The sequence below is a fragment of the Episyrphus balteatus genome, chromosome 4, assembly GCF_945859705.1.
Source record: "Episyrphus balteatus chromosome 4, idEpiBalt1.1, whole genome shotgun sequence".
In the NCBI taxonomy this organism is placed as follows: Eukaryota; Metazoa; Arthropoda; class Insecta; order Diptera; family Syrphidae; genus Episyrphus; species Episyrphus balteatus.
The window spans coordinates 78,827,270-78,854,908 of NC_079137.1; the positions used below are offsets into that span (position 1 = coordinate 78,827,270).

A 27,639-nucleotide genomic window follows, 5' to 3' on the forward strand; every position below is an offset into this window, starting at 1 on the left:
TGTGGTAATTTTTTATATTTTTTCACCCATATTCTATTAGACTCCGGTTTTGAAATATTACCGTTATAAGTTTTTTTTTACTTTTTTGTTTTGAGGTTCCAGAATACCGAAAATCTAGAATCCCATAAATCCTGGATCTCGGAAACCCAAAATATTGCATGCTCTAAACTCACAAATAAAACCAATTAAGCTGCCAATTGATTTTCCGTAAAATGATAATTTAATTTTAGTTTACGAAAATGTAAAACAAAAAAGTACGTATACGCCACCATTACCGGCATTAAATATATTTCAAAGTAAAGTCATATTCGACGGTAAAAGTTCCTCTTTTTGAATTATAAGAAAAAAATAGTACTTCATAACATGGAAGTAAATTTTGTGTTCTAGACACTAGTCAACAAAATTTAAACTTGTTTTGCAATGGAATGTTGTTGCTGTCTCGATTCTGGCTTTTGATTTTTTCAACGCTTCTTTTTCTTTATGTGCACTTCAAGATGAAAGACTCATCATCATAAATCTAAGAGGATTTAGTGAGGATTATCTTTCTTTTTGATTTGGAAGGAATCAACTTCTCTAACACGTTAAACGAAAATACAATAAAGGTTAATTTCTTATCAAAGCTATTCAAATCTTTTAATAGCTTATTTGCGTTTCTTTCTTCTTACATTTTACAATGTCTTTGGATCAGAAATAAAAATGTAAACAATTTTTTGTATTAAATATTTATTTATTAAAATATAAACAATGTAGTAATTTTTGTTTTTTTTTTTGTTAAAATTTAATTAAACATAAAATATCAAAGAATGCTTGCAGAGTTTTTTCGCATAATATATATATATAAACGTTTATTTAGTATGTATGTATATATCAATTAATTATTATAAATCGTTGACGACGAAGGTTCATTGTGGGCATATAATAAATGTGTATATAATTTTTGTTTTTTTTTTATCATTATAATCAAAATATATATTTTTTATTTGTTTATAGGTATTTTTTTATTTATTATCTTTTGTACAATAGTTGCCTTTTTATCTATATACAATTTCTAAAAAAATAAGTTTGCTGGCTACATATTTATACGAATAAGATATAATTTTTAAAAATATTTAATAAATAAGTTTAATAATATAGATTATATAAATGAAAACAAATAAGAAAAATTGATTTCTCAAAAACAAATCAATCAATTAATCAAATAGGTTATAATGTTTGTTGCTTAATTTTCTTTAACCCCTCCTTTGTTAGTTTTGTTTTAACTTTTTTTGTTTTATTATTTTGTGCAACTAGGAACAGGGTAAATTTGTGTGCAAATAATGCTTTCGGAATGTTTCATTTTAGTGCTACAACATAAATTTTGTTTTGTTATTTTAAATATCTCATGACCTAGGAACATGACCTAAAGCAAACCAGTCTATCAATTCCAGACGCAGATCATATTTACTCAAATCAATTTGAACGCCACCCAGAAGTTCGTTTTCTTGAAGTGTATCATGAGACCAAACAGTCACGTTGAGAAAACGATTTTGAATGTGTTCAATGGGCATTCGATATTCCAACTGTGTGGTGTGAAAAAAAAGATTCATTGAGAAAAGAATAAACAATTGTTTTTTTTTTTATATTAATTAGAAACTTACCGTTTCCATAAAACTGGGGACACAAGTTTTTCGTATTACTTTTGTTTTTCTTTTTGTAACTTTTGTTTGATCCGGCTTTAAATAACATTTGACATAGGTATTTGGCTCTGTGCCTCCCTGCAATGTTGGAAGTCCCTTTGCGTGGTGTATCTGTTGATAAGAATTAAAACTACATTAAAAGGATTACCAACAAATTAATTTGTATAAAATTAAATGATTTCAAGAGACCAAAAAACTGGAAAAAAAACAGCTCAAGCAGCTTTTCCCAGGTTTACCTACAGCTATTGTATGCTTACTTAAAGGTACGCTTCTTTGTACATAGGTTTTTGGAACTCCTCCTTGCTTGAGGGCAACTACATATATCAGATCTCGAGGTTGTCGATTGAATTATTTTAAAATTAACCAACAAAACCTTCGTTTGTCTTACCGATATGTTAGTTAAAATCTTCATCAACCCTCTCTTTTTAAAGTGTCCTTAAGAGAGGTGAACTCTTACAAAATCGAATTTATATTCACCTGCACATACGTCACTTCCAATTTGGGGAGCAAAATGAACTGACAAAATTTTCCACAGTTTTTGTCTCATCACCAATTAATGTAGTTAGCTCTTTCACGAGGATGATAACTTAACCTTTCTCTATTGGGTAGTAGAACATCTTGTAAGCTGTTTCCATATTTTTTCTACACAAAAAAAACATGTCCACTCCACTTTTTTCCATCTAATGTTCGTAGTTTCGACGTTCATACTCTCCTAAGCCAACAAAGATCGACGACAAAAAAAAAAAGCTTCCGACAACGTATGAAAAAAAGTCGATATAACTTGTTCTGAATTTGTCGCACATTGAAGGATTTACTACTCAACAACGATATCGAACCGAAGCTAGGTACCTTCGGGCTATGGATATACTGGATGAGCACATAATTACATAAGACAACGAGGAAGCAGTTAACTTTTACGGGAGTCGTACGAAGTCCCCAAAAAAAAATATCACTATGGGACAAAATTTCCAAAAAAAAATATAATCCAATTTGCCAATGTCTCCGAGAGTAAATTTCCATGAACAAAATGTCCAAATAAACAATTTTTTTTGCCAAAATCTCTACGAAATCTCCAAATCCTAAATGTCCACTTTGGTCTACTAACGCCGTTGCTCTTGCGGCTTGGACATGGGCATCGCATTTTTTTACCTTGACATAATAACATGTGTTTTTGGAGAACAAATTATGAAAGAACTTAAATTTTGTCAAAATTTTTAATAAATGGAAGTGTTTGTTGATTTTCATAACAAAAATTACTATGGATGCGATTATTGTATGAAGATCAAATAAAGGACAAAAAAAAGCTAATTATGAATGGATTAGGCTATCATTTCCATTCAAAAACAAAGAAACAAAAAAACAAATTATTATATCCAAAACAAATATGTTTAAGTAGTGACTCATGCAATTAAATCGCGCGATTTGATCGCATGATTCACTACTTGAACATATTTTTTTTTTTTTCAGATTTTGGCTTGGAGATTTTCGCTATGGGAATTTTCTCTTTTGAGATTTTGCTGCTGGAGATTTCAGTTTAGGAATTTTGAGTTTGGGGATTTTAGTTTGGGGATTTTGTTTTGGGAAAAACGTCACCAACCCAACTTCTACGCCTACATTTATGCCAACATTCTACTTTAGGTAAACGCCAACCCAATTAACCCATCTTGAAACTGGACTTCAGAGTCTGAACACCCCAAGGATAACTTAATCTATGTGTTTTATTTATTTATATCTTATAACTTAGTCATTGTATAAGGCTAGGCAACGTTTGTCCCAACAAAATCAATAAACGTAGATATCTTAGAAATAAGGTAATTTTAAGTCAATTGTAAATAGCAAGTTATATACACCAAATTTTGAGATCGAAATTGATCGCAAGTGAACAAACAAATTTGTATTATCTTCAACTTACAGCGTTGCAACATTTACTTAATACAACACACAAATTTGTCAATATAAAATTAAATTTCCGACAAATTTAATTTTACCGAACACAACTTTTTGCCAATTAAAAGGATAATGAACTTAAATTTATGAGAATTATGACTTTGAAAAGTCTTTAAGCAATCATTATTTAAATAATAACAATCATTCTGTTAATTTTCTTTGGAAAAGATTTCAAACTCGAAAATAGATGCTTAAAAGCTATTTATACAATATGATAACAAAATATTTAAATTTTCTTGGAACGCCTAACCATCGATTATCACGAACAATTTTGGGCCAATTTAAAGGTGTTGAAGTTCACTTTGTTGTTTGAATCTACTCTTATTTGCTTTTCTAACATCTTAAACAAATTATAATTTTTTTCTAAAGGTACCTTCAACCGAAGTGTTTATAGATCATAAACTAAATTTAGAGCTTTATTTAAAGACAACCTTAAAATATATGTATGACTAGACGATTTTTTATATCCCTAGAGTAGTTCTTAAGAATTAATTCTAAGAAAAACTTTTTAAGAAGTAAGTAAACAATTCTTTATCAACTTAATTTTTATGATTGTCAAAACAAAATTAATAAATTCCCCAATAGACAGAAAAAAGCTTAATATTTTTTTTTACTGCTTAAAATATTAATTGTATCACATTTACTAATTGTGTTTCTCTCTCTTAAAAAAATAAAAATGGCCACACACTAGTAAAGCACCTGTGTGACAATTCACTTATACACTTCCATTAAAAATTTCTCATATCTAGAGAACAAAACAAAACAAAAAACTTACCATAACAGTGAGTGCTCCACGCCGATATTGCAATGAGATCTTAATTGCTCCATCACTATTTGAATGACGTTGAATTATTGGTTTAATTTCTGTTGAAAATATTAAAAACAATATAAACAATTAATTTTTTAATTAACAAAATTAATTATAAATTAATACCTTTCACTTTGGACACTTCAATATTCGCTTCTTGTTGATCCCGCAACAAAGGATGGAAAAATGTATAAACCAAATCTGAATGTGCTATTTCATCGGCTGAATTAAATAGGGAAACGAGAAATCGTTGGATCTCAGGTAAACGTCTTTCAGCAACAGATTTAACATTGGACCTGCCAACGTGTATGCCACTTGGTAAACTAAAATCAACAAAACATAAAATTAAAAATTTATTTACCATGAAAGAAAAAAATTGAAAAAAAGATAAGATATGATTCACAAATAAACCAACGACCTTGTTTGAGTTTCATAAAAAATTAAAAAAATATGGACTAAGTTTACTTAAAAAAAAAACAAACACCTGCTCCATAAATGGGCGACGACGCCAACGCAAGTAAATAGAAAGGAGAAGTTTATGCACACAAACTGACATCAAAATGCGACAGTCTTTATTATTTTTTAAATTTTTCATTGTCATCAATGAGAACGAATATTAACTCCCCCACCAAAATCTAACTATCTTTACCTGCTATCGATAGGTAATCAAACAAAATTGATAAACTTTCGTAAAGCTTGTGTTTCAGTAGATAGCAGTCGGGTAGAGTTGAGGCAGTCAAGTAGCCTGCTTAACTAGCTTACCCAGAGAAGCCCCAGAGAAGAGAAAAATACCAATAACCCCCTCAGAAAGCTCTTTTTTTCATATCTTTTTTAGTAGAGATATGATAAGCAAAAAAATCCACATCGTTTTAGTGTGTATTTGAAGAAAATTGACAACGACGAAGACGTGTCGTCTGATATGAAGCCGAAGTTTGAAAAGATATTTGAAATGTGATGCACGTCGTCGTATAGGCAAGCGGAAGGAAAAAATCAATTTCTCATTTAAAAAAAAAAAAAAATAATAATGGCTAAACTAGGATCAATTCCACAACATTCCACAAATGGTAAACATAAACACCACAAATATCACAGCGTAATATGGGTAGCAACAAAATTTTATCTTATCTTTTAAGGTCAATCTGATGTCGTTGTTGGCCTTTGTTCATTGGGTTTAATGCTATGCATGGTGATCGGTGTTTTGGGAATAAAATTACGTTGGTTTAAAAAACGAATTCATTTTGACCAGATTCCGACAGGAAGTAGTGGATCAAGTGAAAATGGTGGAGTTATATTGAAAAGAAGTTCTCGAAATTTTCAAGAACAAGTAAGTTTTTTCTGTAAATTTTGGTAATTTTTATTTTATGTCTCAAATAAATTATGTATTTGTTTGCGTGAGTGATAACGAATGTCACTTAACTAGGTACCTGTGATAAAAAAAAAAACTAATTCAATTGAGAGCAATTTTTATATGCCGCGATAAGAACCAACTGTTGTAAAATACTACTATTGACACTTTTGTTTTTTCAGTTTAGTGAACCTGTTGTGGCACAAGGAATCTTTCGACAGAAACTAGATGAAGATGTTATTATAGAACGACCCAAGACATTACCACGTGAGTTTCTTCTCCTTTCCTTCAGAATAGGTACACAACTTTTGAATTGTTCAGTACTCGTTTCTTCCTTTCAGTGTAGGAAAAATAATGATTTTTTTATGTCAAGTTATTGTTTAAGATGTTTACAGAATCAAAAAAAAAATAATTCAAAACTTGTGGTTATTTTTCTTGTTTCTCTGTGGCAAAGCATTTTATATAAAAAAAAACTGAGTTTATTTTTTGTTTCATCAGAACAGGTACACATAAAAAATGATGTAAAAGTGGTCCATGAAATGAATTTGAACCAAGTTCTTCTTAAAAATACATTTTAATTATTTTTTTATTTTTATAGTGCCCTTTTTATATATAAAAAAAAATAAAAAACTGTACAGGAATTGCATTATTAAATCTCTTTATGCAATCTATCTGAATCTCTTCCTAAAATTGTTAAATGATGGTTTAGGAAATATTTGTGTCTTAAAATCGACGATCACAAATTTTATCGGTACGGGCTAGCCATTTCCAAACATTTTCAACAAGGTTCAGGTCTGTTTTCTATGGCAGATACTGAAGTGCTTCCTAATTTTGCACATCCTCCCAATATTTTACAGAGCATTTTTGGTTGGAGGAGGCGTGGCCCTGTTGAAAAATTCAGTGTACTGGTTCACAAATACTAGAGAACTGAGGAAAAGTTTCTTGAATATTCATTTACAAATAATTGTGACCATCTTCACGTTTGAAATTCATTTTGAGTACATTATCATAGTAGATTACTTTCTTCCATGCCTTAACACTTCTTTTTTAACTATGTAAAAATTTACTCGTCTAAGGGCCGGTTTGTTGACACTCGATTATGTTTTAATCAAGGATTTTTATATGGAATAATCCTTGATTAAAAGATAATCGACTGTGAACAAACTGGCCGTAAGAGGTTTTTTTTTGCATTTTTTTTACCACCATTCATGGTTTTTACCCCAAGAATGTTTCTATGTATCTGAGGTCTGGATAGAGCATATTCACAATTCATAATTTTTTTTAACCATACCATTTCTGGTGGATCCTTCATTCTTTCTTTTATTCATTAAGGTGTTTTCGCCAAAATTAAGCGATTTTAATACCCATGTTTTTCAAAATAGTAGTTTGATTATTAAATTGCACTTAGGAAATGGTAAATTTTCCCGAAAGCCACAAAAACATTAAAAATAACAAGGATGTACCTATTCTGATGAAGACAAAAAATAAATTTATTTTTCCTCAAAAAATATTTTACAAGAAAAACAATTGGAAAATGATGGTTCATTTTGAAATAGTATTAGCCCTTGCTTTTCCTAACATCTTAAACTATCAAAAAGAAAAAAAACCTTGTTAGGTCACGCACCACTATTCTGCCCATAATCTCGTAAAGGCCCTAACTACAATTTTCTTACTTCTTAGTTATAGAGGGAAACACTAAATCTAATATCGCAATTTGCATATAAAAATGAAAAAAATCAAAAGTACATTTTGAATGAGACAACGCCCTAATTCCAAATATGCAAAAAAATCAATATTGAAAATTTTTAGTTAGAGCCTTTAGAAGATTATGGGCAGTATTGGGGACAAACGATTAATGAACATTTGAAAAGCTGTGTACCTATTCTGATAAAAGGAAGGTATTTGTACTAAAGAATCATTTTTCTTTATTAACCAAGGTTTCTTATAATATAGCTATTCGAATTCGAAAGACTTCCAAGCCTCTAACTTTCGGGCCTCCGAAAAGACATGAAATACCCACTACAGTAGTGGAAGAGCCTGTGGTGATTCCACCACCACCGCCTCCATTACCACCATCAGCTTCAACATTATCGTTATCAGCTTTAGGTGGTTCATCAGCAAACCACCATACAACACCAACAACAGAAGACAAGGTTAAGTCTTCGGAATCAGCTTCAACATTATCGTTATCAGCTTTAAGTGGATCAGTAGCAAACCACTATGCAACAATTGCAACAGAAGACAAGGTTACTTTTACTGAATCATCTTCAACAATGTCTTTATCAGCTTTAAATGGATCAGTAGCAAACGTTACAACACCAACAATAGAAGAAAAGGTTAACTTTTCTGAGTCCGTAGAAATAATTCCGAATGGAAATACAAATGCAGAAACAGAACCATTAAACAGCGAAGAGGTTCATATCAATAGACAACTAAGTGGACGAAAACAAACAGGATATACAAGACCATCTGATGAAATCATTGCTGAACTTCAAAAATTGTCAGATGAAGTGTCTAAGAAACAAAACTTTGACGATGAACCACCTGAACCACTGCCAAGGACAATCATTTCGGAGAAACAAAGATTCATAAAAAATACTTCCAAGTCTGTTAAATCGAGTGCAGACAGTACACAAAATAACGAAGATGAACAAATTGATGTTAGGAAATTGGGTCAGCGTCGGTTAACAGGTATATTTCCATCAGCTGATGAAGATCTCGGAGATTTTACAGATCTATCTTCTTCTTCGTCTGATGAAGAAGAAAAATCTGATCAAAAACCATCAGCCAACAAAGTTATATTCCAAGTTGAAAACGATACTGATGATGATGATGATGATGATGATGATGATGATGATGAAAGAAAATCTCCATCACCACCACCAATTCTTTCGCCACCACCAAATAGACTACCAACACCAACCATAACCCCACCGATTCTATTTATAACACAAGTTTCCAATGAAAATGAAGAACCAGAGTCATTGGATAGTTGGTCAGCTATACAAAGACATAGAAATTTAACTAAGGAAATTAACGACCAGAAAGAAGTTAGTACACCGAAAGAAGAAGAACTCTTTGTAGTTCACAAAGTAGAACATCCTCCTCCACAATCACAACCAGAAGAGCCTAAACCTAGAACGATGCGAGATATGAAACGGAATAATGCAAGGAATGATTTATTGTTGAATAGTGAAAGAGACTACTCCGAAACGTGAATGAATAAATAATTTTTTTGTTTTTTATTGAATTTATAAAATTTGTGTTCGAAAATAATAAAAGTGGATATATTATTTTATTTTGAAAAATAATGATAAGGATTTTTTTAATTGGAACTCGGGAATAAGTTGGGTGAATCATATAGCTGAGGGGGGCTAAGAATAGTGTCAAGTGATTTATTATTATTGAGTTGATGAATTATTGAAATATCATGTGGTTGAGTCATGGTTTGTATACAAAACAAAGGTTTTTCTAGGAAAAATTGCTTGTAAATTAATTTGATTTAGGGTGACAGTTTACGACATGTTTTCATTTGAGTTTGAAAGAAGATATGAACAATTATAAAGAAAAACAAGAAAGTAGTACCGGAGCTTTCTTCTGATGATGAAAAAGGATCCGTTAATAACAACAAAGCCCGTGAAATGTAGTTCCAATGTAGACAATATCAAAAAAAGCCTAGAGAATTTTTGGTGCAGCGATTAATTGGAACAATTTATAGAAATCTGCAGTGCCAATGGTTTGGTGAATTTCCTCTTGGTTGTTTTTTTTTTTTTCAATCTTATCCGGTATCTAACAATTATTGAGGATTCTATTTTTTCTCACCAAATGTTCGATTAGAGATAAAGTTATCGAAAACAGTCTGTAGTTCCTATTATTTGCTATTTTTCTCACTAAATGCATTACAATTTTTGAGGAAACACTCAATACCGGCACGCCTTCTAAAAAAATTTCTGTAAATTTCAAAGTTCTGTCCATAGCCACTAACGCCACACAAAATAAACAGCTTGAAGCCCCATTTAAGAAGCTTGTCTGGGATAATTTGCTTCAAAATGCTTCGGGATTTAGTTGAGCATATCTGCTCGTCGACAGTCAAGTACCTCTCTAATGGCACCATCGTTGAAAAGCCCTTATTGAGTCCGTCAACGAGTGGTATTACTTTATAAAACTATCTGTCTCCGGCTAAGAACAAGGCAACAACTTGGATTTCTCATTGAAATGAAAAGTTTGCGGCAAACGCTCACATTCTGTCATATTTTTTGTAAGAAACACTTATTGTAGAAATACCCATCTTATCGGACCAGTAATTTTTTACGTTCAATATACATACAATTGACGTATACAAAACAACCCAAACAAACTGCCGAATGTCTATGACTTCGATGTTTATGAGCTTATTAGGGTCTATTTGCACGCTATAAATTATTGTTTGATCGCGAATATGATCTACAATTTCATGAGTAAAGAAATACGAAAAAATGATAATTATGGCGTTTTTAATTAAAGAAAATCATTTGGAAGATAAGCAGCCTCCTCCAGGTGTTTTTTGTTTTCATATGACATTTAATTTTGCTGGTTTGGCTTCGGAAATATTTCTAATTCCATGTGAAGTGGATGGTTGAGGTGGCGGTGGAAGAGATTGTTGAACAGTAGGTTTTTGTTGTATCAAAATCTCTGGCAGTAGATTTTTAGAATCGTTTTCTTATGAGCTTTCCACCGGAGGAGGTGCAAATGTTGAATACTCCTCATCGACAAAAAAAAATCGTACCATGAACTGGCTAGATGGTTACTTCTACAAGACGTAAACAATTTTACATTCAGCCATATCATAAATTCCATCGTAGGTGAAAATATCCTACGTTTCCGGATAAAACTATCTCAAAATCCATCGTAGTAAATTTGGAGTGGAAAAAGTTCTACGATTTTCGAAATTCGTAACAAACAGGCATCAGCATCACTGAATTCGAATGGAATGAAATGAAACCATTTTTTTCTACGACAGAATATTTGTGTCGGAGTCTGAATGAAAATAGTTTTATTTATGTAAAATGAAAGTTATTTACATGTTGTGTGAAGTAATTTACAATTTTTTTGGTTAAAAATTATAATTTGTTTTATTTTAAAGTTAAAAAACAACAAATAATGCCCAAACTTAAAGGGAATTGTTAAGTTAAGGAAGTCTTATATAAAAATCAAATTGACATACAAGAAAAAAAGTCATGTCCATTAGAATGTTTACAAAATATTTACTAACAAATAATTTAATACATTATGGGCCTTACTAATTAATCGAACGCTAAATACGTATTAAGATACATAGATACCTACTCAAATTTTAAGGAAGTCTTTAAATGTTGTTTTACCAATAACAAAATTAATCACTTCTTTTACTAATTACTCTATTATTAAATTTACTGCAATTTACAACTGTAAAATTTATTTAAACTCTTAAAATATACATAAAAAATAAAAAAAAAGTCTTGCCAAAAGCGGGACTCGAACCCCAGAACTCTCAGATACTTTTTATGCAGGCAAAATATTGCCTATTATTGTTAAACAGCTTATTTCAAAAACGAGTATGAAAGCTTTCAAGCTCTTTATCGATTCCACTCGCAATTTGTGATGACAGTTTGTCGTAGAGATTTATTATGATGGAATTTGTGATAGGACTGATTAGATTACACATGTGTGGATTTTGACTAAAGCCAAAAAAACAAGAAAATACAAGAAAAATTCATATTCAATTTCAGGGGATGTGACATTATGGTGAACTGCCCCAAAAAGAGTAAATTAGTATGAAAGTCTAATGATGAGCTTAGCAAAGCCAATGATCAGTTTGCGTATTTATAAGACCTCTCGATATATGAACCGAAACAGTTGGTCGCAAAAACAAACATTCACCTCTAACTTTTCTTTCAAAAGTCTAATAACTCTCATAATTTTGAATTCGTTCCGATCAATCTTAAGACGCCACCTCAGCTGGTTTTTGTCAAGAATTTTTAAGTCAATATTCCATGAGGATCCTTTTTCGACAATGATCATTTTTTTTTAGATGAATCAATTAATTTCAACATTGGAGGGCTAAAGACCAAAGAGAGAGTCGTAGAAAGTTTCTTACAAAAATTGTAATTCATCTTTTCGGACATCATACCCCTATCTCTAGTAGGAAACAACTTGAATAACAGGATAGCTAAATTGAATCATGGTATTTCCACAAAATCGCACAGCATTGAAAACAATTTTCAAGACTTAAAGAGAAAAAAAATGTATCTTAAGAAAAGATAAGAGTTGCGGAGATAAAAGAGGGAAATCTATATTATAATTCGCGTAAGAATATTAAGTTCGTTTCTTTAAACTAGTAACACAATACATACCTGTGAAGTTTTGCAAGTGGAAAATGCAGGCACAATTTCTGATGAAACTCAGAAAACTCCTTATAAGATCGAAACAAATGCGTTGGATCTGGTTGATTATGTCGTGTGACTCGCAAAATATACGTATAATACTTTTCCATGTCGTAATGTTTTTGACAACGCACCACCATAACTGATTTTAATCGGCCATCCTGTTGCATTCTATATACAAACAAAAATATAAGAATAACAACATTCAACAAATAACTCTCTTCCAATGCTTACCCATATTTCCTAGGAACAAACGACAAAAGCTCTCCACTACCTTCATCATTCGAAAATCTCAATTGAGATAAATTGTGCAAGAAAAAGTTGAACTGAGTAAACCAACTTTTCAATGAGAATTGAATCATTTTAGCAAATGATGCAGCCGCTTCCGGATTCGATTGAGATGGAAGAAGAGCTCTTTTAACATAAGATACTGCATCGGCTGTGACACCTGGTATACCAGCTGTTGCCATCAACGCAAGCATGTGTAAAATGAGATCACCATGTTTGCGAATAATATTGAACGCATGACAGCAAAGATCTACGAAATAATGAAAATCCGTCGAAGGCTTATCTCCACCATTTATAACATATGCCATGTCTGATGTGAGTACAAATGGAGTACGATCTCTTTTGAAATTGCCAAACATTTGTGCATCACCCAAGAATTTTCCGAAATCAATATGAAATAGATGTCCAGAAGTTTTCAACATAATATTGTCATTGTGTCGATCACAGATACCCAAAACATAAGTGGCAACACTGTAGCCAGCACAGGAAACTAAATAAAACAATTACAAGAATTTATGATAAGAAAAATAGGCAACAGCAATCTTTACCTGTAAAATTCTTCACAGCTCTAGCGTATTCCAATTGGCTAGGATTCTGTTTTGCCAACCACTCGGCAATGGGTCGATCTTTAAATGATCCAGTCAAACCATATTCCACTTGAATTTTGCGCAGAGTCTCGGCATCGGAAACCAACTCAATCATACCCTTTTTATAACCAGTTGGAACACAATCAAAAGTAACCATTTTCAGGTCAAGTCCATCGGCTAGCCAAAGTTTATTCATCACACGAACTAGCTGAATAGTTAACATATCCTGCTGAAGATCATCACCAGACTACAAAGGCAAATACATGAAATGACGAAAAATATTAAAATAAGTCTAGATAACCTACTTTGAAAATAGCAGGAAGTAATTGCCTATCTGGTCCATAATAAGAAATCTTCAAAGGCAACGTATTTGAATTGAAATAACTGCAACCTCTGACATTAACACCCGTCACTTCTAATCCTGGTCCAAGTGGCAGTGATGTTGGTTTATCAATCAATGCCTGATGCACGCTATCCATACCTTGACAAAGAGCTTTTTGTCTCAAAGATTCTTTCGACACCTTCACTGAATATGCAATATCTGCTAAATTCTTGCACATCATATTCTGACTTAGGAACCTTGATAATAGTTTCTCTCCACATATCGCCAACAATGCCCTCAACATCATTTTATTACGTCGATGGTAACGAGCTTGTGTGATCAGAGATTCATCATACTCTGAGCTGGAAGCATCAATGGTATTTTGTGGTGCATCACCTGGCAAGCTATGCACCAACAGCCAATACATATGATGTGCAATTCGAGGAGATTCAAGGCATTTGCTAAGAAGGAATCGTGCCATAGCCGATGCTTCATACGTGTCGTGTTTCAGTGCTTGCAGAAGTTGCGGTAGAGAATCAACAAGTTGATCATTTGGCAGTCTAGAAATCCATTCAACTGCTTTAGCACGTACTTGTGCATCTGGATAACGAGGCAATAACAATTCTAATGCTTGAAGTGGAGATAATTGAGACCATGATCGAAGCAATGAATGCAAATCAATTAGGCTTGCATAATCCCAACTATGGGCAGCATGCAAGACTTTAGGCAAAGCATAGGGAAATTTCTGCAAATAATGTCGTTTCTCCCAAAAAACTTCACGCTGTTCCAAAGCATCAGCATAACCCTGTTCAGCGGTATCAAGAAGTTCCTGCTGTAAGTTACAATCCAACGAGTTAAAATCGTATTTCGGTGCCGGTGGAGGATTCTCCAGAGGTTCTGGAAACACAATTCTACCTCCATAGGGAGGTACTTCTATACTTAATACTGGACACAAATCTGGTTGAGGATGACATCCTCTGGCTGGTGCTGGCCCAAGGAACTTATCAGTGGTTGGAGGCCAAATGGAAAGTAAATACGATCCACAAACCATTTCTCGTTTGTAATCAAACAATTGCAAGGCACACCAACCCAATTCGGTGGTAATTTGTTTCTTCTCTCCATTCTGATCATTCGATTGATCATTTTCTGCAGTCTGAGTACCGAAAAGGACAAAAATCAGCCTCGATTCTCTGGGCAACGTACAAATGGGAATACTATCAAATGTTATCCACGATTCAAATTTAAGTCGGGGAAATAAACCTCCACTTGTATCATTCGAACACTTGATTACCAATGTTTTGGATATAAATCTAGTTCCATAGTTGATTTGAACTCCCATTGAGTAGTCTTCGAATTTCCAATTGGGTGGTGGACGATGTAAACAACTGACACTTACAATAACTGGCTTTAAAACGCATGAAATAGGAATTGGAGCTGGAAAAAAGACGTCATGAAGTTAATTTTATACAAAAAAAAATGAACTTAAAACCCTACTTGTTGTATAATCCACAGATTTGACACAAAAATCTACTCGAAATGCATTGGAGTAATTTTCAATTAAATCCTGAACAGCATCACGTATTTGATTTAATTTGGATTTTATTTGTTCCATTGTGGATTTCGGTCGCATTATAACTTCAGCATAATCTCCATGATCGGAACCAACTTCTGGATTCACTCCATATGTAGAGGAATATGTCACCTGGCCATCTTCACAGATTTTCTTCAAATCATTTATGTTGCTAGCGATTTCCAGAGTATCAATGGATCCGAGGAGAGCACATATGGCCTTGACACCTTGCACTACTCCCGAACAAGATAGAATGGAACGTGAACTTGAATCTGCAGCATTCATTTCAAACTTATCGATTTCAGTTTCAAGTGTTTCTATAAGAATTAAGTTTAGAATAACTGAAAAAATTTAATGGGAGGCAAAGGTTACCTATCAAAATCATCATATTGTCATAAGAAATAGTCGTGGCTGTCTCATTGGGAAGAATTTCTTCAGGCCTCAGTGTTTCATCCCTTAAGTCATCTCTTTGTGTTCGTGCAATTACACTCATAGTTGCTTCTGTTTTCATACAAAGTCCAAAGTAAACATCCTTTTCCAGCTTTAAACTGTCATGCACACATTGCAATTGACTGAGTTTCGAAGTTGGCGACAACCATTCCGAAACACCAATCGGCTTTGCAGCATAATCATCAACTGTACCTAGAATTTGGCCTTCTAAAGCACAAAATGCATGACCAATCACAAGTTCCACAGGAGAGTTAACTAAAAGAAAAAAAAACTTTATTAAATGGATTTTCATAGAGTTTTCTGGTGACCTTACTATCACTAGTGAAAACAATAGGTGACCCATATCCCTCAATGGGACCCTTTTTACTTGCTTCACAATCTTTCTGTAACCCATTCAAAGCTGGATAAACTAAAATCTTAATACTCTGCTCAAGTGGATAGAAGAAATTAAACTCTGAAGCAACAATATGTCCCACATTTGTAGCCACATCATCATAACGATATTTTGAACGTAAATCTTTAACCATATAGTAAAATTCTAAAAGTTCAGGATCGTGTGCTTTAGAATCTGTGACCATTTCATAGAGTTTTGTAAAGTTTTTTCTTCGATCTAAGACAACATTGTCCATGGAATGATCGAGTGATTCTGAGTTTTTGTTATTATTTCTAGGAGGCAATGGTGGCGGTGGCGATACCAAACCTGACGATGTAGATGGAAATGCATCTTTTGTATACAATTCTGACCGCCAACCAATTGATAATGAAACTATTAAAAAAAAAAAAAAACAAACAAACAATCAAATTAAATATGTTAATGATGTGAGAGAACTTTGAGTTGCTTACCATTTGGACTAACTGGGGTGCGATCCAATTTATTTACAGCTTCATAGACCGGATCTGAGTATTGTGTTCCACCGCTATATAAATAATCGAATGGATCATATTCGGCATAATATGATGTGCAATCGGATGCATTATCAGATCCTGCAAGAAGTGATAACATTTTTGGTTTTTTTTTGTTTTGTTCCACAAAAATATTTTTATTAACAGAAAATTTTTCTCATGGCAAAAAATTAAAAATAAAAATTTAGTAGACGTTTGCTTATTTTTAGCTGCATATTAATTATAGCAGCGAACGTGTGGTAGGTACGACCAGTCAGAAACAAAAATAAAATAAAAACAAAAAAAATATTAAACTAAGGCCAAATGGGATAGAAAGATAATTTGGGACACATGCACGAAATGTTGTTAAACAGAGAAAAGTTGATAGAACATTAAAAATAATGTCGCCGCGCCGTTTGAGAATTGTTTGGGGACGCAACCGACTGTGAAATATGTGTGTATACTCGTATGTTGAGAGTAGAGAAAATGACAACAGGTGGGCCTTGGCGCGGCGGGCAGAATGGGAAGGTGAAATACCCCCAATTTAACAAAATAGCTCGATTGGTTTGCGGAGATACAAACAAATTAAACTTAAAAAGAATAGTTCTAGAAGCTTAATGTACTTTTTTTTCTGTAAAATTCAAAACGTACAATCTGAATATTTTTACATCATCTGCAAAAAAAATATGAATCAGTTGGGAAAAGTATAACGTGCAAACACGTGTGAATAAATATAAAAATTATGAATGCTAAAGCAAAACAAAAACTCAGTGCACATGCACACTGTAGTGGTCAGTGGTGAGAACAAATTAGGTATTTCGTTTTCGCTTCGTTAAGTGCATTTGTAAACAAAAAAAAAAGTTCTTATCAACATGAAAAGCTACGTAGGTATAGCTTTAAACAATGGATTATGTCATAGTGGGGAGGAGAAAAATTGCAAGATAAATAAAATGTATTTTTTTTTTTTAATTCCTAGCAAGTATTTGTATAAATTTTCTTGTACTGCGAATTGTAAGAGTTTAGTGTGAAAAATAATAAAACGCGATATTTGATACTTATGCACTGGAGAGGCAGGCATCGTGACTGACTTTATCGTGGATCTAACAAAAATTGTTCGCGGTTCTTCTTTGTGTGAAGTGTCACTTTGATGGAGTGATTATTTTTAACTAATTTAAATTAGTCTTGCAAGAGTTCTTATAAACTTCAAGGAGAGCCGATTAAACAAGACAGATTTATTACAGGACACCTTCTGAAAGTTTTAAATTAAAAATTATTCAGCGTATGGAGATATCTGCTGAAAGTTAATCCAGAATTCTGTTCTCTAAAAAATTTAAATTTGTGCTTGACCAAAGCTCAACAGATTTAAAAATAAAAATATTACTTACGAGATTGACTTGTTTGTTTTAATTATTGTCGATTTCCATTTGATAAGTGGTTTTTTGTATCAAATCTAACAAATTTGTTTTCATTAGTAACTGTGTAAGTGCGTGTGCAACTAGGCGTTAATTTCGGAAAAAATTTGGTTTCGAGATCTGGAAAATTTAATTTCGGGTATTCCCCAGTATTTTGTATAGGAAATGAAAAATAACTCTGGTCAACAAAATAAAAGTTTTTTTGTTATAGAATTCAAAATACACTTTTCTTAAGGCTTTTGGTGTACTGAAATCGAATCCGAAGATAGACAAAATTTATAACATCACGTTTTTGAAATAGAAAACCAAAAGTTTTTGAGATTATGTCCTAGCGTGTGCTAATTTGTTTTAATTAAATTTGTGAAGGGTTCAAAATTTGTTTTTTTTTTTGTAAATCCGTTCAAATCTTTTCGATATCTATTTTCTTCCTTCAGAAATAAAAATGTTTGGTATATCTTATGTTCATTTGGATTTCATAGCGCGAAGCACTGTTGATTTGTTATTTAACTAATTGGATGACGAAAGGTATTTACAATATATCAGAGAAAGATTGATCTTGCGCAAACTTTGCTTTATGAGTAAAAGACCAAACGATCTTAAAAATGCAATAATTTTGACTTTAAGAAATACCATATTTCTTGATCCCACTTCAAAGATCATATGATTCGTAACAACTACAGATATTACCAGTTTTTTATAACGTTGTAAATTTAGAATATTTATTGAATTATTTCATTTATTCCGGTACTTTTGATGTCCAAAACGTATAGTTCCTCAGCGTCAAACGATTATCAATTTTGATCTGTGAGGCGTAGTTATTCCTACAGGGAAAAATGAACCCGTTTTACGGTAGTTTTGGATGATTTTCCAGAAGAGGAAATTGACATTTTTTTCGAACCAAAACTAACGGTACCTTTCATTAACGAAAAAACGGCTCTTACGATTTTTTCGCACCGTAATTAACGGTGGTTTCTCGTTTTTTTTTGGATTTCTAAATTTCTTGTAAATGATTCAGTAGATTCCAAAGAATTTTTTTATGGAAAGGTTTAAGTAATTTTAATACACATTAAAATTCTAAAAAAAATTCAAAATAAAAAAATTTAAATTCGATCGTTTGCCGTTTTTGTATTTGTGGAACTTTACATTTGATATATCGGTACTTTACATGTTAGGACCAATATCTCATATTAATACATCACCATATTAACTCTTTTTGCTTAACACAATAGAGCAGATTGACCCTTGTTGCCCAAAACCATCGATATTAATTTTTTTTTTTTTTTTTGTAAAATCGAAATTTAACTGTGTGAACAGAATTTAACAGAACTGACCCATTTGAACATTAAACAACTTTTTGTGCAGCAAAAAATAAAGAATGATCCTTATTTTTTATGTTAATGAATAAGTATTTACGAAATCACTATTATTAATGACAAAAAAAAATACTTCACGAAATCAACGAGATTCAAAAAGAAGAAGAGTTTCGTAAAACTTATAGAAAAGTATGTATTTTACTTATGGAAAAGATATATTTTACTCTGTAGCCGCAAAGATAGAAAGCATATACATATTCTGCTATTCGATTCATAATATGAAAGACTTAAATAAGAAGTGTTTGAAATGCTGATGGAATTTTTTAGAACTTAATAAAAAAAGCGATCTCTAACTCAATTAGATTTTCAAATTTATTCCATGATACTTGAACTTTCATCAAAATTTCAAGAGCTTTTATTGGAAAAAAATTCACAAAAGATGTCGCTCAAAAAAGTAGAGAGAGATAAAAAAGAAATCCAAGCTTTCAAAATTGCTACTACAGCAATTCCATTCATTGAAGATAACCAAGATAATCATAACAATCAAATAATAATAAAAAAATGAACCATTTCCAAATGTATATTTTATTTTGTTTTCGTTTTTATTGTATATAAAGTCTTTTAACAATTTATGTTCACCATCACAAAATAAAAAAAAAATTATACACAATATTTTTTTTCTAAGAAAAAAAAAAAATGATATGTATTTGAAAATTTACATTAAATTTGTTGGTAAAAAATAAACAATTCAACACATCATCTTAGTGTGCGTTGAATATAATACTTTGTTTACATTAATTTCATTCATCTCCTCAAGGCACGATTACTGTAGTAGCATTTTAGTGTGTAGCGGTAGGAAGGAATACTTTTAGGATTCCTTTTTATTTCCATAATACTGGAAGAAGAAAAAGAGATAGAGGTGTACACAAAAACCGTTTTTTTTTTTCTTGATAATTTTGTTTGTTTTGAAATAATTTTTGACATCCTACAGAGAAACTAAAGCAAAACTGAGAAGTGTAGGGAACCAAAGGATACATTTAGGAATTTTTTTATTTTATTTTTTTTTTATTCTGATCTGATCTTGCGAGAAATGAAAATCATGATTTATGCGAGTTTTGGACTAAGAAGGACAAAATGAGAAATAAATGAACATTCTGCACGAGGAATAAACATTCAATGACAGAACTGGGAAATGACAATATTACTCACCATAATCGTCCTCGTTTAGCAATGGATCAAAAGCTTCCAGCACACTCACTCTTGAACTGTTAAAAAAGAAAAAAACTGATTTATTCATATAATTTATAAGTAAATTAAAATCTTACGGATCTTCCTGAGTGAGATCAATTAAATCATCTCCAAGGTTTCTCTTAACCTTGCGATTAATGCCATTGCTTGAATTACTTCTCATCGATGGTGATGTTCCCAATGACGAAACCCCAGACAACGATTGGGACTTGGTCATTTGAAGCATTGGATTCGTTGGATTTTGCAAAACCATAGCGCTGCTTGGATTTGATACATTTTGAATGGGAATCTCTGAAGTTGTAGATGCTTGCTGATGTTGGGAATTCGATGGAAATTGCACCGGCGGATATGACTGTTGGGTGGTGATATTTCCAGGACGTTGCATCCCATACTGATAACCGTAAGTAGCTGGTGCTACTCCATAACCATAGCCTGCAGCAGTTATAGCTGGTCGTTGATATACCGGAGTATACTGTCCGGCTGGCCTCATATAGCCCATTGCATGAGGATGCCTCACTTGTTGCGTTGGCATACTATACAACTTCGAGAGCTCCTCATTTGTCAGAGGTGTTTTTTGTGCTGGTTGTTGTGGAGTGAATGGAACTAACTGCATTCCTGTTTGGTTCAACTGTTGATTCAAAAATGCCGGTGTAGACCCAAAATTTGGGTGAGAGTTAATGGACGGCAGAGATTGTGGTGGTGGAGCAGTGCTCAGCTTTTGAATATCCTCCAAGAGCTTATCAAATGTCGTATTCTCTGGTTTCTTCAATGAGGTTGGACTGGCAAATGATATTAAATCAGATTCAGCCACCGCAGTTGGTGGAGTTTCTTCAGGCAGACGTATTTCGCTATGTCTGCGTGATGGTACTGCCGGTGGAGGAGCTATTGATGAACTATTCGGACCACCAAATGATCCTGGTCGCAATCTAGACTGTACATTGGAAGAGTACTCTTTTTCAGCATTTTGTTTTTTATGATAACCGGTTGTGGGTGGAGAAGCTCTATTGTTACTCATATATCCATATTGGGATTTGGATCGGCGAAAATCATCGAGAGCTTGGGACTCTATACTTAGGGCAGTCGCTTTGGCTAGATCTTCTTGGAATTGTTTTTCGTAATCGATTTCGGCTTGATTTGCCATTTCGTAGCTGTAAGTAAAATTTAAAAAATATTTTTAAAAAATAGACAAGATTATATAAAAAAATAATTATTACGAAAGCTTTAAAGACGTGTAGTTTTGTTATGAAGTATAATAAAAATTTAAACATAATCGTCTTAGAAACAAAAGAAGCAGAATAACTCCTAAAAGGAAAAATTAAAATAGCAAGCAAGAGTTCTTAACTCATTTTTCATTCATGGTGTTGATGAATTCCGACATAGGTGAACTCCATGACTATCTCGAAAATAATGTTATAAACAAAGACGGGGTCTGTGTATGCCTTTTTCATACGTGCCTGTGAAATCAATTTATATTGAAGGTTTTGAAAGAACAACATTTTGGAAAAACAGCGAAAGAAACCGATTGAATAACAACAAACTGATGTGAGTTAGTTAAAATGCTAGTCGGTTCAAGTAAACTTAATAATTGGAAATAATTGGAATTTGTCAAGTGGCAGCAGTGGTGCGATGCGTAGTTCGTCGGCCTCCCAATAGCTAGGTTGTAAGTTCTATTCCTAGACGGGCAATTTTCAAAACTAATGTGACTAAGCACCACTAAAGGATTCTGATAATGGGGTTGGTCCCTGTGAAATAGTGTATTCATGTTTTTTGATAACGTTTAGTATATATTCCGATGAAGGGCATTGATCCTGAATGCTTCTATCCAGCTCCTCCCACAACAACTCTATTGGGTTTATATCCGATGATTGCGGGTCTCGAGTCAAATCTTCTACTGCACTCGAAAATAAACAACCCCACGCCTCCACACTTGATTGAGGGAACTATACAGTCAGGATCAGGTTGTTCAGCGTTGCGACGAAAGAAAAATCCCCGTTTAGTACCAATTACCTCGAACTTGGAGTCACCGCACCATAAGACTCTGTTAAAGTCTGGGCTACTATAAGCGTTTCACCTTGTTTTGTGGTCAAAGAAGGGGTTTCAGGACTTTTTGAAGTAGTACAAAATATTTCAGTGTCCGTTGCACCGTTGTGAAGTACACCGACTTATTCCGTGTTGTGTCTATTTTGGTACGTATTATGGGGTGCTTTTTTTTGTCTATTTCCTTTTATTGTTGTTTCAGTGAGCTGGCCCTCATATCATTCTGGGGCGTTCTGATCATGTTTTATCCTCAAGAAATCCGGTTTGAGCGTGTCGCTCAATGGCACGTTTAACGCAACCCTTACATACCTTCAACTGTGAAGCCACTTCCCACAGCGATTTGCCATTCTTAATAAAGTGATGAATAAAGTAAAAAACCCAATCTTTAATTATTAAAATCAACCGCCAGGCATATACATATGACGTAAATTGTTTATTAATCGATTCAAAATTTTTACCTGCAGTGTATTTAACAACAAATTCCCTTGTCAAAATTTGGTGCGTTTTTATTTATACCAACTATTTTCTAGTTACACTTTGCACTTTCTTATTTTAATTTCAGGCGACACATCTAAATCAATTTCACCTGGCTTCAAAGTTCAGCCAAGAACCATAAAGAGCTCCTGACGTTTTATGCCATCATAATATCCGGCTTTTAAATCGCTGAATAGACGAGTCTCGACTTAAAATTCATTGCAATTTTCCCATGATTTTGCCTCAATTGAATCTGCCTAGCTGAAAGCCACATTGGTACATACTTGCAAATTGCAGTGTTACATCCACATAGAAGAAGGGTATGATCTTTTCCACGAATTTATCACTAGGACATTATTCAGATAACACTACTTACATGTTTGTTACTAAAACAATCAATCGGAAAATACTTAACGAGATTTGCTCATTGTGCACGAGTGCACCATAAACACTCACACAATAAAATAAACACGATTAGTGAATTCCTTCATTCAAATCACCAAACAAACTGTGAAATATTTACAGTATGCACGCTTAATTTTAATCTTAAGTTCATAGTTTAGGATTTAAGTCTTGACTGTTCAAGTCAATTTCAAGATCGTTCAAGCAAATAGCCCTTTTTCCGGTTTATTATCGGTAAACATTTTTATCTTGTTTAACTCAAAGCTTAAGCAAACATTCCATTCCGATAAATAGAATTGGGGTTACCATTCGCTAGAATTATTTTGGATAACTTGTTATAAGCTTTATAACGTATTAAAATTTTACCAGAAACATTAACATCAGGTGACAATAAAAACGTTTTCGAAAACGAATGATAAATTTTGAGAGGCTTTTGTCCCAAAATTCTAGAGAGTTCTTTAAAATCATTTCAAAATTGGCTGTTGAGAAATTATTACCTGAGAGGTGGATTTATCTAGCTTTTTGACTTTAGATGAAGGTAATAATCAGGAAAAGGATTTGACCTAAAAAATTAAAAAAAAAAAAGCAAATAAGTTTTCAGGATTATCTCTAAGAAGCGACTTTAATGAGCTGAAAGACCTCTCTACCTGAACAGTAACAAGTAAACTCTTATTTCAAACTGTCGAAGTTATTCACTTCAATGCTTTCGGTAAGTCTGGAGTTGATGTCGCCATTAATTACAGAATTTATTTGCTCAACTATTTTTAGTCCCTGATTGATGAGCAGTAATGTATTCTCATTAAATAATTTTCGTTGATATTCTTTCAAAAGGGCAACACTTACCCAATCGGTGTCCTTTGTAAAAAAAAAAAATTTAAAATAAAAGCAAATATGTAAACAGTCTTTAAAACTACCTGATTTTCGCAAGCTTTCGACAATTTGGGTTTTAAGGTCAATCTTGATATACTTTCTTTTTGTAATGTGTTCAGTTCAAGCAAATTTTTTTTCTTAAGATTACGACAATATGTTAAAGCGAAATAATCTCAATTGAAGTGAACGAAATTTCAAGCTATTATGGCATATAGAAATTAAGATATTTAACAAAAGCAATATACCTAAAAAAAATCATTAAAAAACAAGCAAAATCTCCAAAAATAGACAAAAGGTAATGATGAGTAAAAAAGGCAAAAAGGCACTATCGGGTAAAAAAGGCAAAATTAAAAACATTATATCATATGTTTTCATAAATTCATATGTTTTTATAAAGTTTGTATAAAGTCTCTCGCCCAGGTACGACAGTGGCTTCGTCAGTTAGATCTGTCGTACCCTTACTAAGATAAGACGCTTTATTTGGGTCGATGTTTACCAACACTTCATAACTGATGAGCCCACTGTCGTACCTGGGTGAAACGCTTTGGAGTTGAGGTCACTTGAACTTTAAAATTGAAATACATTCAATCGCTCCACTTGAAATTAAAATAATTTTTAGTTTTTATTATTTTTTCTTCGTCTTTAAAAATGTCAATTTTTGCAACAAAAAAAACGGCAACGCCATATATGTGAGCTGCGTTCTTTTTCTAACAATAGTCAACTATGGTTGTTATGTCAAAAAATATTGTTGATGTATCATTGTTAGAAATTGTTGGGTTTTTTACAAATCATTAAGAAACGATTTATTGTTAGATATTGTTAAACTGTCAAACCATCAAAAAAAAATTGTTTTGAGAATCCATAATTGTATCAAAAATCATGTTTTTTTAATCAAAACAAATTTTCTCGCATTATAACATAACAAAAATCTATTTTTATTTTCATTTTTTTCGCTTATTTCAAAAGAAAAAAATATCTTTGTGTTCGTTTTGTAAACAAAACATCTACTTTGACACATCAACAATGTCATGAATGTTCAACTCATATCATGGAGGTGAGTTGGAAATAGTTACGATTTTAGAGATTTAGATTAGATTTAGATTCTTCCTTTATTCATTAGATAAATTACAATTTTTTCTATTGGAAATCCGGACATGACAATGCTGCCGTCTGCCGGAAATGACATTTCAGTAAAATAAATAAAATTATATAAAGAGAAGATGGGCAGGTTCAGAAACGTTAGGCACTAAATAATTAGGTAATTTCTCGGTCTCTGATTGGTCAGCTGTCAAAAAAAAATCTTTCCAATTTAGGTAATTTTATTGGAAAGCTAACTGGAAAGTTAGGCAAGAAAATTTTCCCTAAAAATTTAGGAAAGTTTTTTTTGTCAAAATGACAGCAGATTGTTTTGAATTAAAGAAATAATTTAGCAAAATTAAATTTATTTGTGTGAAAAACGAGTAAAAAGTGCATTATCGGTCATAATTCATATTATTTATTCATTAAAGTTAAGTAAAATTTGGTGTATTCCCCATGCGATCGGTAAAATACTTAAGTAAATTTTGAAATTTGACAATAGCATCATATCCAAATTAATTTAGTCAATTTCCTCAAATCTCCGTTCAGAAAATGACGTTGCCTAAATATCTAGTCCCTAATATTTCCTGAACGTGCCCGATGTATCAAAAAGATTTACAATAAATTTGAAATAATAAATTACATAAATAAATATTATACAAAATATTAGACAAAAGCTTATATTAACATAGATATGAGTATAGTATAGTTACGATTTGTAACTATTTGACACTTCAAAACAAGTTTAGGAACGATGTTCATCTGTCAAATAGTTACAAATCGTAACTATTTTATAGTTTAGGAACGACAAAAGTTAACGATAGTTAACAATAGTTAACTATTGTTAGAAAAAGAACGCACCTCCGTTCTCAACATTTTTTGAGAAAAACTAGTTTTGTTAGAATCAATAAGACAAATACGTAGACAAAATTTAATCAAAATCGTTAGAGCCGTTTTCGAGAAAAATGCAATACCTTGGAAACGTTATATGATAGATAGGCGTAAGAAAGAGATATTAAAAAAATTTAAACGGGTCTAGGGAATTACGTAAAAATCATCTGTACCAAGTTTCAAGCAAATCCATCAATCCGTTTAGGGCCGATGTACAGATAGAGGAACAGACGCACAGATCGACGGACGGCATGACGAAAACTTCTTTTTTGATCTTCTCCATTATACTCCAGTCAAAGCGTCATTTGACCTTGCGCAGAGAGGCACTGTCAGTTTTTATTTCATGGATCGATAGGGGTATATTTGAAAGGCTGAAACCCAATTTCTCACCACCTGATCATTCTTTTTAGCGGAGTTATTCACAAAAATGCATTTTTTGGGATATTTTACTTTCCCAGATTGTCGCAGACCAAAAAATAAACATAAACACGTGTGGGTCGTAAGTAAAATATCCCAAAAAATGCATTTTTGTGAATAACTCCGCTAAAAAGAATGATCAGGTGGTGAGAAATTGGGTTTCAGCCTTTCAAATATACCCCTATCGATCCATGAAATAAAAACTGACAGTGCCTCTCTGCGCAAGGTGAGGCCCTTTTTTCCGACGCTTTGACTGGAGTATTATCGTAAAGTTGGTTTTAATTAAAACCTCGATTTTTTTTCTACACATAACCAATACTTGCCCTATAGAGCAAGTTAAAAAAAAAAGTGTTATATTATAATGGAATACATCCGGGAATCTGGCTGTTGTAATAGTCGCCCACGAACCTCACAAATCTCCTTAACATTGGGCCTTTGTGGGGACAGGTCAATAAACCGGAAGGAAAAATGAAAGGAAATCTGTGAGATTTGTCAAAAGTCCATTACAAAACCCTCCCTTTATATGACCGGAAAACACCCAAGATACCTAAAGATTTCGTAAACCAAATATTGCGAATACTGATATTTAAGCTATAAATTGCTTTGTGAAATATTTTTCAAATTAACTTTCTAACATTCTGGTCACCCTGGCAAGGCGATTTATCTTGTTTCTGCGGCGCTTATCCCACACATGGACGAAGAAAGAGGGATTTCCTTTGATTTTGATTGACAAACGAACTTCAATCAGAACAGAACTCACCTTGAAACCCAATAGAATTTATATTTAACAGAAGAATTATTATCGCATGAGTGGATTAAGAGCTTCAATCAAAACATGATAACTGCATCGCACATAGCCAGCAGACATGCACCAAAAGTTATCTATGTTGAATGAATATTTCTCATTCGTCTGACTCTTTTGTGCAGAAAAATACGAAAGAAAGAAAAAAAAATCCAGAACAAGAAATAAAAAAACTGATAAAAATTATCAAATAATTTATTTTTTCGTTAAGACATGAAAAAATGAAAGAAATAATCATATTCTAATTGAATTGGAAAATAAAATTTCTTCATAATTTTGATCAAATAAACACAAATTCAATCTGTGAAAGTTTTTTTTATCCATCATCAAAGAGTAAAACAAAACAAAAGAAAAGAACACCGATGGTCTTTTTTTTCAAATGAATTTTTTAATGGTTTTTATTACTTACCTTGGAAATAT

General features: G+C 32.6%; 1 protein-coding gene across 3 annotated transcripts; it reads right to left on the minus strand.

Annotated features, from left to right (window-relative positions):
* Positions 1–880: 880 nt before the first annotated feature.
* LOC129917908 (phosphatidylinositol 4-phosphate 3-kinase C2 domain-containing subunit beta) lies at positions 881–27,639 on the minus strand. Of its 3 annotated transcripts, none has more exons than XM_055998120.1 (15): positions 23,217–23,348; positions 20,327–21,397; positions 20,211–20,266; positions 16,238–16,378; positions 15,708–16,160; positions 15,317–15,649; positions 14,869–15,261; positions 13,358–14,808; positions 13,014–13,299; positions 12,412–12,955; positions 12,148–12,348; positions 4,558–4,754; positions 4,399–4,487; positions 1,638–1,787; positions 881–1,559 (listed from the first exon to the last, which is right to left on the minus strand). In XM_055998120.1, exons 1-15 carry the CDS (start codon positions 23,249–23,251, stop codon positions 1,380–1,382), a joined length of 5,580 nt encoding a protein of 1,859 aa, XP_055854095.1. In that variant the 5' UTR covers positions 23,252–23,348; the 3' UTR covers positions 881–1,379. The 3 variants fall into 3 exon arrangements, with proteins under 3 accessions (XP_055854095.1, XP_055854097.1, XP_055854096.1); XM_055998122.1 differs by lacking the exon at positions 23,217–23,348 and adding an exon at positions 27,629–27,639 and having other exon boundaries at positions 882–1,559; XM_055998121.1 differs by having other exon boundaries at positions 882–1,559; positions 23,137–23,226.